The 15,624-nt window shown below is 46.7% G+C and overlaps 2 protein-coding genes across 2 annotated transcripts; both read left to right on the plus strand.

Moving 5' to 3' along the window:
- Window positions 1-10,687: 10,687 nt before the first annotated feature.
- Window positions 10,688-12,963, plus strand: LOC101786557 (putative disease resistance protein RGA4; the record flags this gene model as incomplete). The annotated part of the gene is made up of 3 exons (XM_022829582.1): window positions 10,688-11,280; window positions 11,598-12,414; window positions 12,738-12,963. Coding segments are annotated over 3 exons (1,488 nt in total), but the record flags the coding sequence as incomplete, so codon positions are not given.
- A 138-nt stretch (window positions 12,964-13,101) lies between these two features.
- On the plus strand, window positions 13,102-15,535 carry LOC111258362 (disease resistance protein RPP5-like). Its single transcript, XM_022829584.1, has 3 exons — window positions 13,102-13,551; window positions 13,622-14,549; window positions 15,326-15,535. The coding sequence occupies exons 1-3, from the start codon at window positions 13,102-13,104 to the stop codon at window positions 15,361-15,363; spliced, it is 1,416 nt and encodes a 471-aa protein (XP_022685319.1). The 3' UTR covers window positions 15,364-15,535.
- Window positions 15,536-15,624: the final 89 nt, after the last annotated feature.

Genomic DNA, 15,624 nt, shown 5'->3' on the forward strand with positions numbered 1-15,624 from the left:
TTCCTTATTACCGATGGGACGTGGCCTCATCAGATTTCCCTGTATTTCCCCATAAATATCGACCTCGGCGCCTCCTCCCGATAACATTGATCTGGCTCCCATCTCACTTTTCCTCTTCCTCTCATCGGCGCAACTACTTTGTCATGGCCTCGTCGTCGTCCTCTTCCGTCAACCAGGTGACGCTCCGCCTTCTCCTTTCAGATCTTAGGAAGAGAATGCGCCAACTTATTCCCTCTCTGTTTCAGCCTCAACGCCTCAGTCCGGAACTTGTGCGCGCCATCGAGTGCCTACACTCTGAGGACCCTTTGACCCCGGAGGACAAGGTTCTAATTTTAGCTCATCAAGCGGAGCTCCAAGACCACATTACCGCAGATGCTCGAGTGGTCTTGGACGCCGTGGTGAACGAACACCGCCATCGATCTCGAGCCATGAGGGGTCATCGCCGTAACGTTCCCGGTGGTGACATCACTTCGACGACCTGCACGATCTTGGATTTCCTGGAAAGGAACGGTAACCCGCGGCTTCCTACCGATAGGGCCCGTCCGCTTCCTCGGAACCCGCGGCCTTCCACCGATAGGGTCCGCATGCTTCCTCGGCCCGTCGTTCTGGCGGCGGCGGAGGCCTCGCGCCTTCGTGCTCTGGAGCGGAACGGGGAATCTTCTCAGAAGAAGGATAATTAGTTTGTTTTTGTAATTTTTTGTTCTAAGGGCGACTTAATGTTTTGTCGGCCATGTAATCGGTCGCCCGTACCGAACGAATGTAATCGACCCGAATGAATGTAATCGGCCATAATGAATGTAATCGGCCGTTCCGGTCGATTTCCTGTGCGTCTTAAAACCGAATCGTATCGGTCATGTTTGACTGTGTTTATTCCTTTAGGCCCCGACCCATATACTTGGGTAATATCTTTTTAAGTACCTCCCATTCAGAGCCCTAGTGAATTCTTCCCCTTCTGTCGTTTCCAAAATATATGCATTCCCTGGAGCGCATCTGCCGATTTTATACGGCCCTTCCCAGGTAGGAGACCATTTGCCGAATTTAGGATCTTTCGACCCGATCGGTAGTACCAACTTCCATACCAAATCTCCAGGGGAGAACTGCTTGACTTTGACCTTTTTATCGTACCACCTGGCCACTCTCTTTTTATTCTCTTCGATACTTATTAGAGCTCTCAGTCGTTGGCCTGCCAAATCATCAAGTTCTTCCTTCATCAGAGCCGAGTAGTCATTGGCCGACAACTGGTCCTGAAGTAAAATGCGCCTCGATCCTGCCCTCGACTCCCATGGAAGTACTGCATCGTGACCGTATACCAACTGATAGGGAGATAATTTGGTAGCCCCATGACAGGCCATTCTGTATGCCCACAAGGCTTCGGTCAAACATAGGTGCCACTTCTTCGGGTATTCTTCAATCTTCCTTTTGATCAACTTAATTATTCCCTTGTTGGAAGATTCTGCTTGACCATTGGCTTGAGCGTAATACGGAGAAGAATTTAGCAATTTGATGCCCATATCGGTCGTAAATTCCTCAAATTCCCCCGATGTGAACATTGTTCCTTGATCGGTTGTTATAGTTTGAGGGATACCGAATCGGTAGACGATATGGTCCCTTACGAAATCGGCCATGATAGCCGACGTTACAGTTCTTAGTGGGATTGCTTCCACCCATTTGGTGAAATAATCTGTAGCAACCAGAATAAACTTGTGCCCCTTGCTCGATGGTGGATAAATTTGGCCGATAAGGTCTATTCCCCACCCTCTGAACGGCCATGGTTTGATTATGGGATTCATTGCCGACGCGGGTGCACGCTGGACATTTCCAAACTTTTGACACTCCTGGCAACCCTTATAATATTTGAAACAATCTTCGAGGATCGTAGGCCAATAGTACCCGTTGTTTCTGATCATCCACTTCATTTTATGTGCTGATTGGTGGGCTCCGCATACCCCTTCATGGATTTCTCCCATTAGAGTCTTGGCTTCTTCTGTCCCAAGGCATTTAAGAAGAACACCATCGATCGTTCGGTAGAACAGATCATCTTCGAGCAATACGTACTTGGTAGCGTGAAAGCGCACTCGTCGCTCCACCTTTTTAGATGGATCCTTCAGGTAATCGGCAATTTCTTTGCGCCAATCGTCAGCTGCAAGCTCTAAGGCCATGGCGCCCGGAATCGGCCGATACCCAGATGCATGTTGAGCGAGTTTGTTCGCTTCCTCATTGCGGTCTCTTGGGACGTGCTCGATTACTGCCGATCTGAATTCTTTTAAAAGCTGTAAGCAATCTTCGTGATGAATTCATAATATGTCATCTTTGCACTCAGCCCTCCCGGTTAGTTGATCCACGATTAGCATCGAATCTCCGAAGACCTCAACGGAATCGGCCTTGACTTCTCTCAATAATCGTAAGCCTTTCAATACAGCTCTGTACTCCGCTTGATTGTTTGTGGCGGCGGTTTCTATCAGCAGAGAAAAATCATATCTTGCCCCCCGAGGCGATATGATAACGATGCCGATTCCCGATCCGACTCCGCATGATGACCCATCAAAAAATAACTGCCAAGGTGCTAGTTCCACGAAGGCGATCTCCGGTCCACAATGCTGGGCGACGAAATCGGCCATGACTTGACCCTTGACGGCTTTTGCCGATTCGTACCGTAGGTCAAATTCTGATAAAGCTAAAATCCATTTACCGATTCGCCCTTTCAATATCGGCAGTGACAGCATGTATTTCACTACATCGTCTTTGCATACGACTATACACTCTGCCGACAGTAGGTAGTGTCTGAGTTTGGTGCACGAAAAGTAAAGACACAAACACAAACGCTCTACTGGAGGATATCTTGTTTCGGCATCCAGGAGTCTTCTACTGACGTAATAAATTACCCGTTCTTTGCCTTCAAATTCTTGGACTAGAGCCGACCTAATAGCTTTCTCATCGGCTGATAAATATAGTTTAAACGGCTTACCCGTTTGAGGGGGAACCAGGACTGGGGGTGAAACCAAGTATCGCTTGATGTCTTCTAACGCCTTGCGCTGTTCTTCTCCCCATATAAATTCTTGATCTGGCTTCAACTTCAAAAGTGGTGTGAACGCCTGAATCCGTCCAGATAGATTAGATATAAATCTTCTGATGAAGTTTACCTTGCCGATTAGAGACTGTAGCTCAGTTTTGTTCTGTGGAGCAACGACTTTGTTGATGGCCGCTATGGTCTTCTGATTGACTTCTATACCTCGCTCGTGCACCATGAATCCTAAGAACTGTCCGGCGGAGACGCCGAAAGCGCATTTGTTGGGATTCATCTTAAGACCATGCTTTTTGGTACACTCTAGCACCCTTCGCAAATCGGCTAAGTGTTCCTCATGGCTTTTGGACTTGACCACAACGTCATCGATGTAGATCTCTACCAGGAGGCCAATGAGTTTGTGAAAAATGTAGTTCATGGCTCTCTGGTATGTAGCCCCAGCATTCTTTAAACCGAAAGTCATCACCACCCACTCGAATAAACCAAGATGGCCTGGACATCTGAAAGCTGTCTTGGGTATGTCCTCTTCGGCCATAAGTATTTGATTGTATCCGGCGTTTCCATCCATGAAGCTAATAATTTTGTGCCCTGCGGCAGCGTCGATCAGCACATCGGCCGTAGGCATGGGGTAACCATCCATCGGTGTGGCCTGATTAAGATTTCTGAAATCGACGCAAACGCGCAGCTTCCCGTTTTTCTTGTACACCGGCACGATATTAGAAATCCACTCGGCGTAACGACATTGCCGAATAAATTTCGCTTCAATTAGCCGAGTTATTTCGGCTTTTATGTCTGGTAAAATTTTAGGATTGCATCGCCGTGCGGGTTGTTGGTACGGCCGATACCCTGGTTTTATGGGTAGCCGATGTTCAACAATAGATCGATCTAATCCGGGCATCTCATGATACTCCCAAGCAAAACAATCCTTGAATTCTCTTAATAAATTTGTCAATTTACACTTATACTCTGGATCTAAATTTGCACTAATAAAAGTCGGCCTTGGTTTGGTCCCGTCACCTAAATCTACCATCTCCAATGAATCGGCCGACGTGAATCCGTGTCCCAGCTTCCCGTCTTCTCGGGCGAACTGATCCATCTATTGCGCTTCTTCGGAGCCGACTGCTCGGATCGGCTGTAGGCCAAAATCGGTGACCTTCAGGAAATCGGTTTCCCAAACCCTACCTGATATGCACCTGACGGTTTCGCAGCTCCATTGCTGTGCGTCGGCCGCCGCGATGCTGTACGCGGAGTCGGCTTTGACCACTTCGATGTTATCGCCAACCCATTGTACAAGGCATTGATGCATAGTTGACGGGATGCAGCAGTTTGCGTGTATCCAGTCTCGGCCAAGAAGCATATTATAGGACCCTTTGCCATTAATGACGAAAAACGTAGTAGGAAGGGTCTTACTGCCGATGGTGAGGTCGACGCAGAGGGCACCGCGAGCGTTTGACACCTTGCCTTCGAAGTCCTTGAGCATCATGTCTGTCTTGGTCAGGTCGTCGTCGCTCTTTCCTAGCTTTCGGAGTACGGCATACGGCATGATATTGACGGCGGCTCCTCCGTCGACCATTAATCTAGTGAGGGGGCGACCGTCAACATGCCCTTTAAGGAACAATGCCTTCATATGTTGTCGTTCGTCGTCTTCGGGCTTTTCGAACGTGGCCATCATCGGTTCTAAAGCCAACCGTGCTGTTTGTTCCTCTATCGCCGACATGTCCTGTTGATCGGCAGGGGTCATGAACTCTATCGGCAATATGAAAACCATACCGATTTCGGCAGCCGATTCATCGCCTGCCGATTCATCGTTGCCCTTGTCGTTTCTTTTAGGGCGCCACACTCGAGGCCTTCCTTGCTTCTTGTCCATCGCGCTCTCTTCTTCTTGCTGTTCCCATTGGCGGAGGCGTTGGACTCTCCGTTTTTGTGATTTGGTTAAACCGTCGGGGCACCATCTGGGGTTTATTGGCCTCCCTTCTTTCCCGGCGCGTTCCCATTCCGGTTCGCGTCCTAACGGGTTCTCGTCCGTTACCCGAGCATCGGCCATGTCTTCGAGCCGGCTGTGAACGCTGGCTTTGCTACTCGATTGATCGTGTCGATCGGTCCTGCCCCCTGCCTATTATGGCTTCTACCTTCTGACCGATCATATCAGTCACTTCTGCCCCCCAGCCGATCACGCATGGAAGGGCGCAGATCATCTGGGTTGCGCCGATTTCTGCTGATCGGTTCTGGCCTTCCATCCCTGGAACGAGACCTGGTGACCGGTCGATTGCCTCGATAAGGACCATTGCACTCTGGGCAAGTATCGGCTGATGGTAGCCTGAGGTTATTTTCCCAACAATGGATGAAGAATGGGCATCTCCAGTGCTCCTCATGCCGACGCATCGCTTCCTCTCGGGACCTCGAACGTTCATGTTGGCGTTGGTACTTTTGGAGCAGGAACTGGGAAGTAATACGTGGTCTATCAGATTCACCATCGTCATCCTCCATTCGCCGTTTCCCTTTGACGTCTTCGGGCGTAACTTGATTTCTGGGATCGACAGAGCCACTCTTTTTTGCCGACTCGGACGTCAGCACTTTTGTTTGGAGAGAATTCCTCCCCGTGTCAGCCATGTTGGTAGGAAAAGGGTGCTGGTCGATTTTCATTGGTTTGGCCGGTTTTACCGGCACTTCAAATTTGAGTCTGCCTTGCTCAATGGCCGACTGTATTTGTTGCCTGAAGATTTTGCACTCGTTGGTATCATGTGACGTGGCATTGTGCCACTTGCAATACTTCATCTTCTTCAATTGTTCGGCAGAGGGTATTGTGTGGTATGGTGAGAGTTTAATCTGCCCTTCCTGGAGTAGGAGATCGAAGATTTTGTCAGCTTTAGTTGTATCGAAACCAAATGCTTCCGGCTCCTTTTTGCCGAACGGGCATGATATCGGCTTCTTTCCTTTAATCCACTCTGCGAGTCCGATGTCGGCGTCTTCTTCATCCTCTAGTTCTTCCAGGAATGCCACTTTCTTCTGGAAATTCCTTCTTGGATCGAACGGACGTACCTCTTGCCCGGACAATCAGTGGACAATCTGGCTCAGGTTTTCGAACTCTTGTGAAGCATATTTTTCTTTAATGTGAGGCAGCAGGCCTTGGAAAGCTATATCTGCCAACTGTGCATCGGTTAGAGCCAGGGAGTAGCATTTGTTTCTGATTTCCCGAAACCTCTGTATGTACGAGGGTATCGGCTCATCACTTCGTTGCCGGAGGCTAGTCAAATCAGACAGCTTCATTTCGTGGACTCCAGCATAGAAGTATTTGTGGAACTGCCTCTCTAGATCGGCCCATGTGATAATCGAGTTTGGTGGCAAAGTGGTGAACCATTGGAAGGCCGATCCAGACAAGGATGACGAGAACAACCGTACCCGCAGGGCATCTTGCGTAGCCGCCTCTCCGCATTGGATGATGAATCTATTCACATGTTCCACGGTAGAAGTGTCATCCATTCCGGAAAATTTAGTAAAATCAGGAACTTTATACCGATGGGGGAACGGCAACAAGTCATACGTAGATGGGTATGGTGTCCTGTAGGTATAAGTTTGTACCTTCGGCTTCAAGCCGAATTGTTCTTGCATTACCTCTGCGATTTGCGCCGACCAATCCGGTTGTTGCTGGGGAATAGTTGGCGGTGGGATCGGCACATGTTGATAAATCGGAGGTTGAATAAAAGGAGGTTGATAAAAAGGTGGTATCTGAGTATAAGCCGGTGGTGTAGTAAAGGACGGCTGTTTGTAGGCACCACTTGTTTCATCATAAAGCATGAGCTCTGACGTTTTGTTGACCTCCGGAGTAATAGACTGGTACGGGGGTATGATCGGCCGAGTGGCCGTTTGGGAGGGTGTATGGAACGGAGGATTTCCCTGACTGACCGATTGATTCAAACCGGTCGTGTTTAAGGCTGCCCCCCAGGGTAAAGGGATCACTGGAGGGAGTGGCGTAGAGGACGGCTGGATGGAGCCGTATCCCAAAGGAGTTGATGACGTAGACGCACCAGATCCTCCGACTGAGGATTGGATCGGCTGTGAAGACTGATAAGCCTGATTTGGTGGAATCGGCTGAAAATACGTAGGTCCCCTGTACCCTTGTGGTATACCTCCGGCGAAGGAGTTGACAACAGCATTGTGCACCATGTTTGAAAGTACCGGGGATTGGTTGATGAAGGCGTGATGAAGAGATTGTTGAATCACATCGGACATTTTATCCGAATCTTCTGAAATTGTGATCTGGCGGGGAGTAGGGAAAGGAGATTTTTTAACAGTTTCCCCGCTCCTTGAACGACTGAAGGATTTTAAACAAGTTTTACGGACTTGTTCCAAATACTGATTCAGATCTTCTTTTTGGTCGTCCTTTAGATCTGCTTCCGTCACTTCGATGACGTTATCTTCGGAGACTTCAGCAGTTTTCGTCATGACAACGGTTGTATTGGTCCCACTGGGCGTGCCAAAAGTGTGTTGGCGCTAGAAATCGGTCAACCGAATCCCAGCGACCGACACACGACCCGGGAGAATCTGCTTAGCTCCTGTTCGGGTGAAAGCCCTGGTGCGGTTCGCGCGGCGTGCCAGCCAATCTGACCTGTTGATTGGCAAGGAAGAACACGTGTTAAATTCAGAAACTACGATCGGCTAAGTTTCCGATCGAGAAGAGCTTATCGGCAAATCGGCCGATTTACTATGGTAGTGAAATCGGCTATAAGACAGCACGATCATTGTAGCTTTGTAGATAGAAAAATACTAAAGTAAATCGGTACAAAGCTTTATAGAAACAGCACTAGGAAAAGATCTAATCGGCAATAAACAGATCTAACAGCGGAAAGTAATGAAAGCCGATACTACCGATTCCTAGCGAGATAACTGGTGATAAAAACTAGGAAAACAGGTAGAAAACCTATGAATCTAGTCGATATCGATAACTGATGAACAAATCTAAACGAAACAACAGCGATGCGCCGGAAGTTAAAGCTTAGATATTATTCGATAAACGGAACTTACAGAATCGGCCGGAGATCAAGATGATGCAGCCCCGCCAACCCGCACGAACTCGTGAGAAGAAAAAGTAACGGCGAAATCGCCTGCTCGAAAGTAAGTACGAAGAATAAAGTAACTTGTTGTATTGATTGATTGTTGTGTTTACAGATTTACAAAGGTAGCTATTTATAGCCCCGTACAAATAATCTTCTTAACCGACTAGAACTCTATCTCTAATTCAAACAGAAAACAAATATCTACAAGCGCAATCCGTGCCAAACTAATTACCCCACGCTTCGTGGGCTGAACTCCACCTTATCCTTTTATCTTTCCAAGCCCATACAGGCCCACATTAGTCCACTTTCCTGATCGGCCGATTTCTTATCGGCAAAGGATTGCCGATTGGGAACCTGACGCATCCGCCTTGAAGCGAAGTAAAAGCTCCCGACCGATTCCGCATCATAGCACCTTTTGGCCGATTTCCATCCGCACTTCTTCGACTTCTTTACTCTTTGGCGCCGATTCTACTGATGACGAAATCCGGCGTCAACACCTCTATATCAAAGTTGTAGTGCTTAACGAGATATAAAATTTTGTAGTTGACAAATTTTTCATTTAAAATCGTTTAGCTATCCAAAACTTCATTATAAGGTTATAAAAGAAACACGTTCCGCCACGTCAACGATGTGTATCTCCAAAATCGAGCTCTCACATTGGCCCCAACCTCATCTCCCTGGATCCATCCCCTCTTATCCATTCCCTTGATTGGTCTCCTCCTACCGGCCCCGCCTCGTCCCCCGCCATCGGCGCCGTCCTCCAGCCCTGGCCTGCATCATGCCCGTGTGCCGGCCCTGCCTTGATCTCCTCCAATCCTGCCGCCTCATTCTTCGGCCCCACCGCTTCGTCCCCCAACGTCGGCGTCATCCTCCAGGTCCCACCGCCTCATCCTCCGGTTCCGCCTCGGTCTCCTCCAACCCCGCCGCCTCGTCCCCCAACGCCGTCCTCCAGGCCTCGACCCGTGTTGTCTTCCGGCCCGCCGCCTGGTCCGATTCGTGATGTCCCTGCCTCGCTCGTCCCCCGCTGCTGGCACCATCCTCCGACCTTGACCTCGGTCGTCCCTGCACGCCGGCCCCACCTCGATCCCGCCGGCCATCTCCTCCGGCCGACAACCCCCCTGCCTGCGGGCGGCTCAGACGGGAGCGACAGGACATTTTTTTCACAAAAATATTTGTGCTAGCGGGGGACTTAACCACCCACCAGCACAGAGCGTTATGTGCTAGCGAGCGAGCACCCACTAGCACAGAGAGCCATCAGTGTTGGCTCAAAGTTGGAGCACCTGCCATCACAGTGCCCTTTCACCGGCCAGCCAAAAATGCTTTCTGGCCTAGTCAATTATATATACACTATGCACTTTATGATAGCAAAAATGAGCTTTTACACCCAGAGTGACTGACTGTGCTAGCTTACTATTTTATAGGTACAACTTCAGTCGGAGAGACCTCGTTCGTACTAATAAGAACGACAGCTTTGCTAGCTGGGTTAAACAGGAAAAGATCCCGATGGTGCTTGACTGGGCCACCAGGGGTAATGGCTCTTGCCGACCCCCAGCAAAGGACGCAGGTCCTTCGGCAAAATGGACAGCTCCTGATTGTGTTAGTGAACAAAGCATCTGTGTTAATGCCACACAAGGGCCTAGGTACCTATGCAACTGTTCCGAGGGATACAGGGGCAATCCCTACATCATCAGGGGATGCAAAAGTTCGTTTTGTTTATTTCCCTTCCTTTGATTAGATCGGATATATGTTTTGATGGACACCTAAGTAATTATTAGAGAAGAATTACTACTTTTTGCCGGCTTCTACATTTTTGTGGAATGTATTGATATATGTAATTATTAGAAAACAATGGCTAATTTTTTAAGGTTTAATTATGCATCTTATGTTTCAGTATAATTCAGTGGCAGAAGGCAACGGAGGATTCTTTGCGGATTTTTCCTCTGAACTAACTATATATTTGAATGCCTGTATAACACAGGTATTAATGAGTGCCAAGAATATGCTAATAATCCTTGTCACAGTAGTAGCACCTGCCATGATACACCAGATGCTTACTACTGCAAATGCAACTTTGGACTAAAAGGAGATGGCAAAATTGGCGACGGATGCCAGCCTATATTTCCACCATGGGCATTAGCGATCATAGGTGAGCACTCGCTCATTATATTGATTATCTATCTGATGTGTCTCGTGCCACTGCCACTGCCACTGCCACTGCCACTACCTCCGGTCCGACGCGCTTCCCCCACCCAGGCACCCACGGGTGCGTATCCCGCGAGGCAGCGCCGGCGCCGCCGATCGGGAGGTTGCATGGTGGCTACAGACGGTGAGAGCCCGTGGCAATTTCTGCTCATCTTCTTCTCAGGCAGCCTTCTGGGTTCCTCTCATTCGATCTGCCACTGACAAAGGTATCTCTTCCTCTGATAGCACTGATGCAGATTCCCGATTTGTTATTGGGACAGAAACTTGGTCCGTTGCCCTATGAATCTGTGATTACCTGTTACGCTTGTATTTGTATACATTTCCTGTGCTCACTTCTGAAATAGATGATAATATACTATAAACAATATACATTTACGCTGATGGAGAGGACCATGAAACAAATAATTAATACCAGGCGATCGACATCTTTGATGAGTTCGAGTATGAGGCGCTCCGTCGTCAAGCCAAGAAGAATGGGCACATCACCAAGCTTGGCAAGGCTGGAGTAAAGCTCTTTCCTACTCACAACCGTGTTATATTCCGTATCAGGATGGCCAGCAAGCTTCAACGCGTTGTTGACACCATCAAGGTCCTTGTGGATGAAATGAACGTCTTTGGGTTCAACAGGCCTCAACACCAGCAGGCACCAGCACTGAAGGAGGGGCGTGAGACGGATTCCAATATCGTTGATCCTAAAAATATTGTTAGCCGATCTAGGCATGAGGAAAGGAAGAAAATTGTTGAGATATTGGTCAACGATCAAGCTACCAATGGTGATCTCAAGGTTCTTCCCATCGTTGGAATGGGAGGTTTGGGCAAGACCACCCTCGCTCAGCTCATCTACAACGATCCTCAAGTCAAGGATCATTTTCAGCTACTAAAGTGGGTGTGTGTGTCAGATGATTTCAATCTGCGTAATGTTGCCAACAAAATTTGCAACGCTTCGGAGGGTTCCCTTGAAGAGGCACTGAAGGAGCTTCAGGAACAGCTTAAGGGAAAGAGGTAAGCTGGAGTTAATCAACTCGATTCTCTTGCCCTCTATCGTGCTTTCAAGCTAAGTCACTCTTACTAATTTCTCAGTACATGCAGTGACCCGTTATTAGTTGTTTACAATAATCATTATTGTGTGTTGAAAGCAATAATTATTAATTGTTTACAATAATCATTATTGTGTGTTGAAAGCAATAATTATTAATTGTTTACAATAATCATTACTGCATTATTCCTCTATCATTATTGTGTGTTGGGTGGCAAACCCGTCATTTGGCTATCTATTAGCTGGAAATAAAGGTGCTAATGTAAACAATTATCGGTAACAGGTACCTTCTTGTATTGGATGACGTATGGGATGAGGAGAGCTTCTTGGACAACTGGGAAAAGTTCAAGACCTGTCTTGAACAAGGTGGTGTCGGTAGTGCCGTACTGACAACGACCCGTAACACAGAAATAGCTCAATTAATGGGTACAATTGGGATCTCACACGAAAGGAAATACCTTGATGTCGGAACTTTGGGCAAGGAATTCATACAGGAAATTATTGAAACAAGAGCATTCAGTTTGCATAAGCGAGATGATGAGCTTGTAAACCTGGTTGGTCCGATTGCAGACAGATGTGCTGGGTCGCCATTGGCAGCCAAAGCTCTAGGGTCTATATTGCGTAAGAAGACCACTACGGAAGAATGGGAGGATGTGCTACAGAGAAGCAACATATGCACTGTTGAGACTGGAATTTTGCCTATACTTAAGCTTAGCTACGATGAGTTGCCAACTGACATGAAGCCATGCTTTGCTTTTTGTGCTCTGTATCCAAAGGATTATCCAATTGATGTGGACAACCTTATCCAACTATGGATGGCTAATGGTTTTATCGTCTCAGAACAAAACAAGGTACCAATTGAAACCGTGGGTAAACGGATTGTCAACGAGATGGTTTCAAGGTCATTGTTCGAGTATGTGGAGCAAGATCCAACAAAGTTCGGTTATAGTTCTACAACTTTTTTGAAGATCCATGACCTTATGCACGATGTTGCAGTGTCTGCTACAGAAGACGAGTGTATATATGTAACTCGTGAAATGGATGAAAGTGGTAAATTACTTCCAAGTGCTACCCGCCATATACATTTTGAAACATGGGAGGGACAACTTTATGCAAATATTGATATTTTATCTATCCGAACGTTGCTTGTAGATGTGCTGCATTATTCACCCAAATATAGTTCTCTGCGAGCACTTGCTCTACCAGCATCATATTATAAATATTTGCCAATGAAACCAAAGCATCTGCACCACCTTAGGTACCTTGATATCTCTTGGAGTAGAGTCGAAGCACTTCCAGATGACATAAGCATACTATATAATCTTCAGACACTTAAACTTTCTGGTTGTAAGGAACTTACTATGCTTCCGAAGCAAATGAAGTACATGACTGCCCTTTGTCATCTCTACACGGATGGATGCACGAAGTTACAGTGTATGCCTCCGGAGCTTGGACGACTCACCTCTCTTCGAACACTTACATGTTTTGTAGTGAGCAGTGACTCGGATTGTAGTAGTCTTGGAGAGCTAAAAAATTTGAACATTGGTGGTTCACTAGAGCTAAAGCAGCTCGAAAATGTGACAGAAGCAAGAAATGCAAGACAAGCAAATCTTGGAAATAAGAAGGAACTGAGACAGCTGTCATTAAGGTGGACACGTCGTAAGGGGGAGGAACAGCAATGTAACGAGGTGCTAGAGGTTCTCGAAGTTCATGATAGACTACTAGCTCTAGAAATAGAAGCCTACCAAGGCACCAAATTTCCATTATGGATGGGTGTGTTAAGAAACATGGTTGAGCTTCGGCTATCTGGTTGTAGGAAATCTGAGCAGCTTCCTCCATTGTGCCAGTTACCAGCACTACAGCTTCTTCATTTGGAAGGATTGACACAGTTGCAGTTCTTGTGCAGCAGTTGTACATCCTCCACATTTGGAAAGCTTAAGGATCTTAAGCTTGTTGATCTTGATAATTTTGATAGGTTTTATGATCAGGTAGTGCAAGAAGAGCTAGTAGCATTTCCTCAGCTCGAGAAATTGCATATTGAAGGCTGCGGAGAATTGACAGCATTACCAGAAGCGGGAGTGCTCAGAAAATGGTATGATGGTGGAGAATATACAATGGTCCGCTCAGCATTCCCAGGATTGAAGAGCCTCATATTGGAAGATTTACCGAGCTTTGAGAGATGGGAGGCTGCCATTGAAATTGAAGTAGAACATGCACTATTCCCTTTGCTTGAGACTGTCCGTATTCGTCGTTGCAAAAAGTTAACCACTCTGCCTATCTATGAGTTATTATGGAGAAAACCAACAGAGGTCCCTGGGAGCAACTAGATATATGACGTCACTGTCCAATTTGGAACTGAGAGGAATCGAGGTGGATGGCAAGGACAAATGGGACTATATTTCATCTGTGACAAATATGCACCTTAAATGCTGCAGTTTGTTCTTCCAATCACATGCACTAGCTCTATGGGCTTGTTTTCGGCATCTGCAAGATCTGGATATCTCTTGGTCGAATGACCTAATCTACTGGCCGGAAAACGAGTTCCAACATTTGGTTTCCTTGCGGAGGCTGAAAATTGAGCTTTGCGACAGTCTGGTTGGATATGCTCCTGACCAGGCAACATTAGAAAGGAGCCAACTTTTGCCCTGCCTCGAGTCTCTACGTATATCTGGTTGCCATAGTCTGGTAGAGATCTTCAACCCTACCCCTGCCCTCAAGAAGATGGATGTTGGATACTGTAAAAATCTGAAGACCATATCCTTCAAGCAACAGGACAAGACATCATTAAATGCAGGTCGTCCTAGCACTGACGTCATAATGGCATCCACTGCTGTACAGAATTTCATTCCATCATCTCTAGAAACTCTGAAAATCGATGAATGCCATGGATTGTTAGAGGTTCTCAATCTTCCCTCATCCCTTAAAGAAATAGAAATTGCTGGTTGCTCCCAACTACAAATCCTATCAGGCGAGCTGGATGCACTCAAAAAGCTAAGAGTTGGTAGGTGCCCAGAGTTGAGATCATTAGAATCATGCATGATCGAGATCCCAGCATTGGAAGAGCTCTTTCTGTCATCTTGCGAAAACCTGACATCCTTGCCCAGTGGGACAGGAGAATACTCATCTCTCCGTGACCTATCAGTTAACAACTGTCCAGGTATAAAGTCACTTGTTTCAGACCTGCGGGAGCGGTATGGAAGTTACCACCTCAATCTACTAGATGCCATTTTGGAAGGTACCCACTGAACACAATATTAGACGTTTCGACAAAAATAATGCATAAATCCGTTCATTTATGTTATTATCCTCTTCAAGCTGATAAACGGGCAATGCTCCTAGTTTTACTGAGTTGGCACTATGTTTTAGGGCCTGTTTGGATACACACTCATAATCTTTAGGACTTCACTTTTAGTCCACTTTTAGGACTTGTGCATCCAAACATATGTCATAAAAGTGCATTCATAATGTTTAGGAGTGTTGTTTTTATTAGGAGGACCAAACCATCATAATGGGTCATTTTTCTCCTAAAAGTGGTCCCCAACCCATCCTTTACCCTATTGCCCCTCCCCTTTTCTCTCCACGGCGCTAGAAACAGAGCAAGGGTGGAGTAATTAGGCGTACAAAAGTCATTCCCCCTCTAACATCCTAAAGATTATGATTCCATCCAAACAGCCCACTCATAAATTTTAGGACTACCAATTTCTACCTCCTACACTTTATGAGTGTTCTAAAGTTTATGAGTGTGTATCCAAACAGGCCCTTAGACTTTGCAAGTTTGTCCTGCCTTTTCAATTCTGAACACACGGTTTAGGGCACTTAACGGTGTTAAGTTAGCTCCGAAAAAAAAACATTTTCACCGCTGCAAACATTGCTCCTGCACCTGTATTTTCAATAGAACTTGCATATATGGACATGTTCTGACATTATGACTTGTTTGTAAAATTGGATGAAGTTTATACCAAATTTGTATATATATTTGAAATTTTATTGAACTTTACAACTTTTTAACAGGACGCTCTCCATCGCTGCTTGGGCGTCTCTGCTCCTAGCTTCCTCCTCCTACGGGGCTTCTGTGTGAAGACCACACGCCCTGTAGTAGGTCTTGGACATGTCGGACATGGCGCAGGCACTCTTCATGGTATCAGCCAGTACATGCCTAGCTTCATTCGTGTGAATCTCCTGAGCAAAGGATGGCAAAGAGTGATGTGGTGGTGATACTAAGGTCTAGTTTGGTTCCTCCGACTTATTTTTAGCACCCGTCACATCGAATGTTTAGATACTAATTAGGAGTATTAAACGTAAATTATTTA

The sequence above is a fragment of the Setaria italica genome, chromosome VIII (assembly GCF_000263155.2).
Source record: "Setaria italica strain Yugu1 chromosome VIII, Setaria_italica_v2.0, whole genome shotgun sequence".
Classification (NCBI taxonomy): Eukaryota; Viridiplantae; Streptophyta; class Magnoliopsida; order Poales; family Poaceae; genus Setaria; species Setaria italica.

Excerpts from the sequence above, each read along its gene's own strand:
- LOC111258362 (XM_022829584.1), top strand. The coding sequence starts at position 13,102 with ATGGTTGAGCTTCGGCTATCTGGTTGTAGGAAATCTGAGCAGCTTCCT. Across the intron at positions 13,552-13,621 it reads TATTCCCTTTGCTTGAGACT|AGGTCCCTGGGAGCAACTAG; the intron begins GTCCGTATTCGT and ends GAAAACCAACAG. Across the intron at positions 14,550-15,325 it reads ACTAGATGCCATTTTGGAAG|GACGCTCTCCATCGCTGCTT; the intron begins GTACCCACTGAA and ends ACTTTTTAACAG.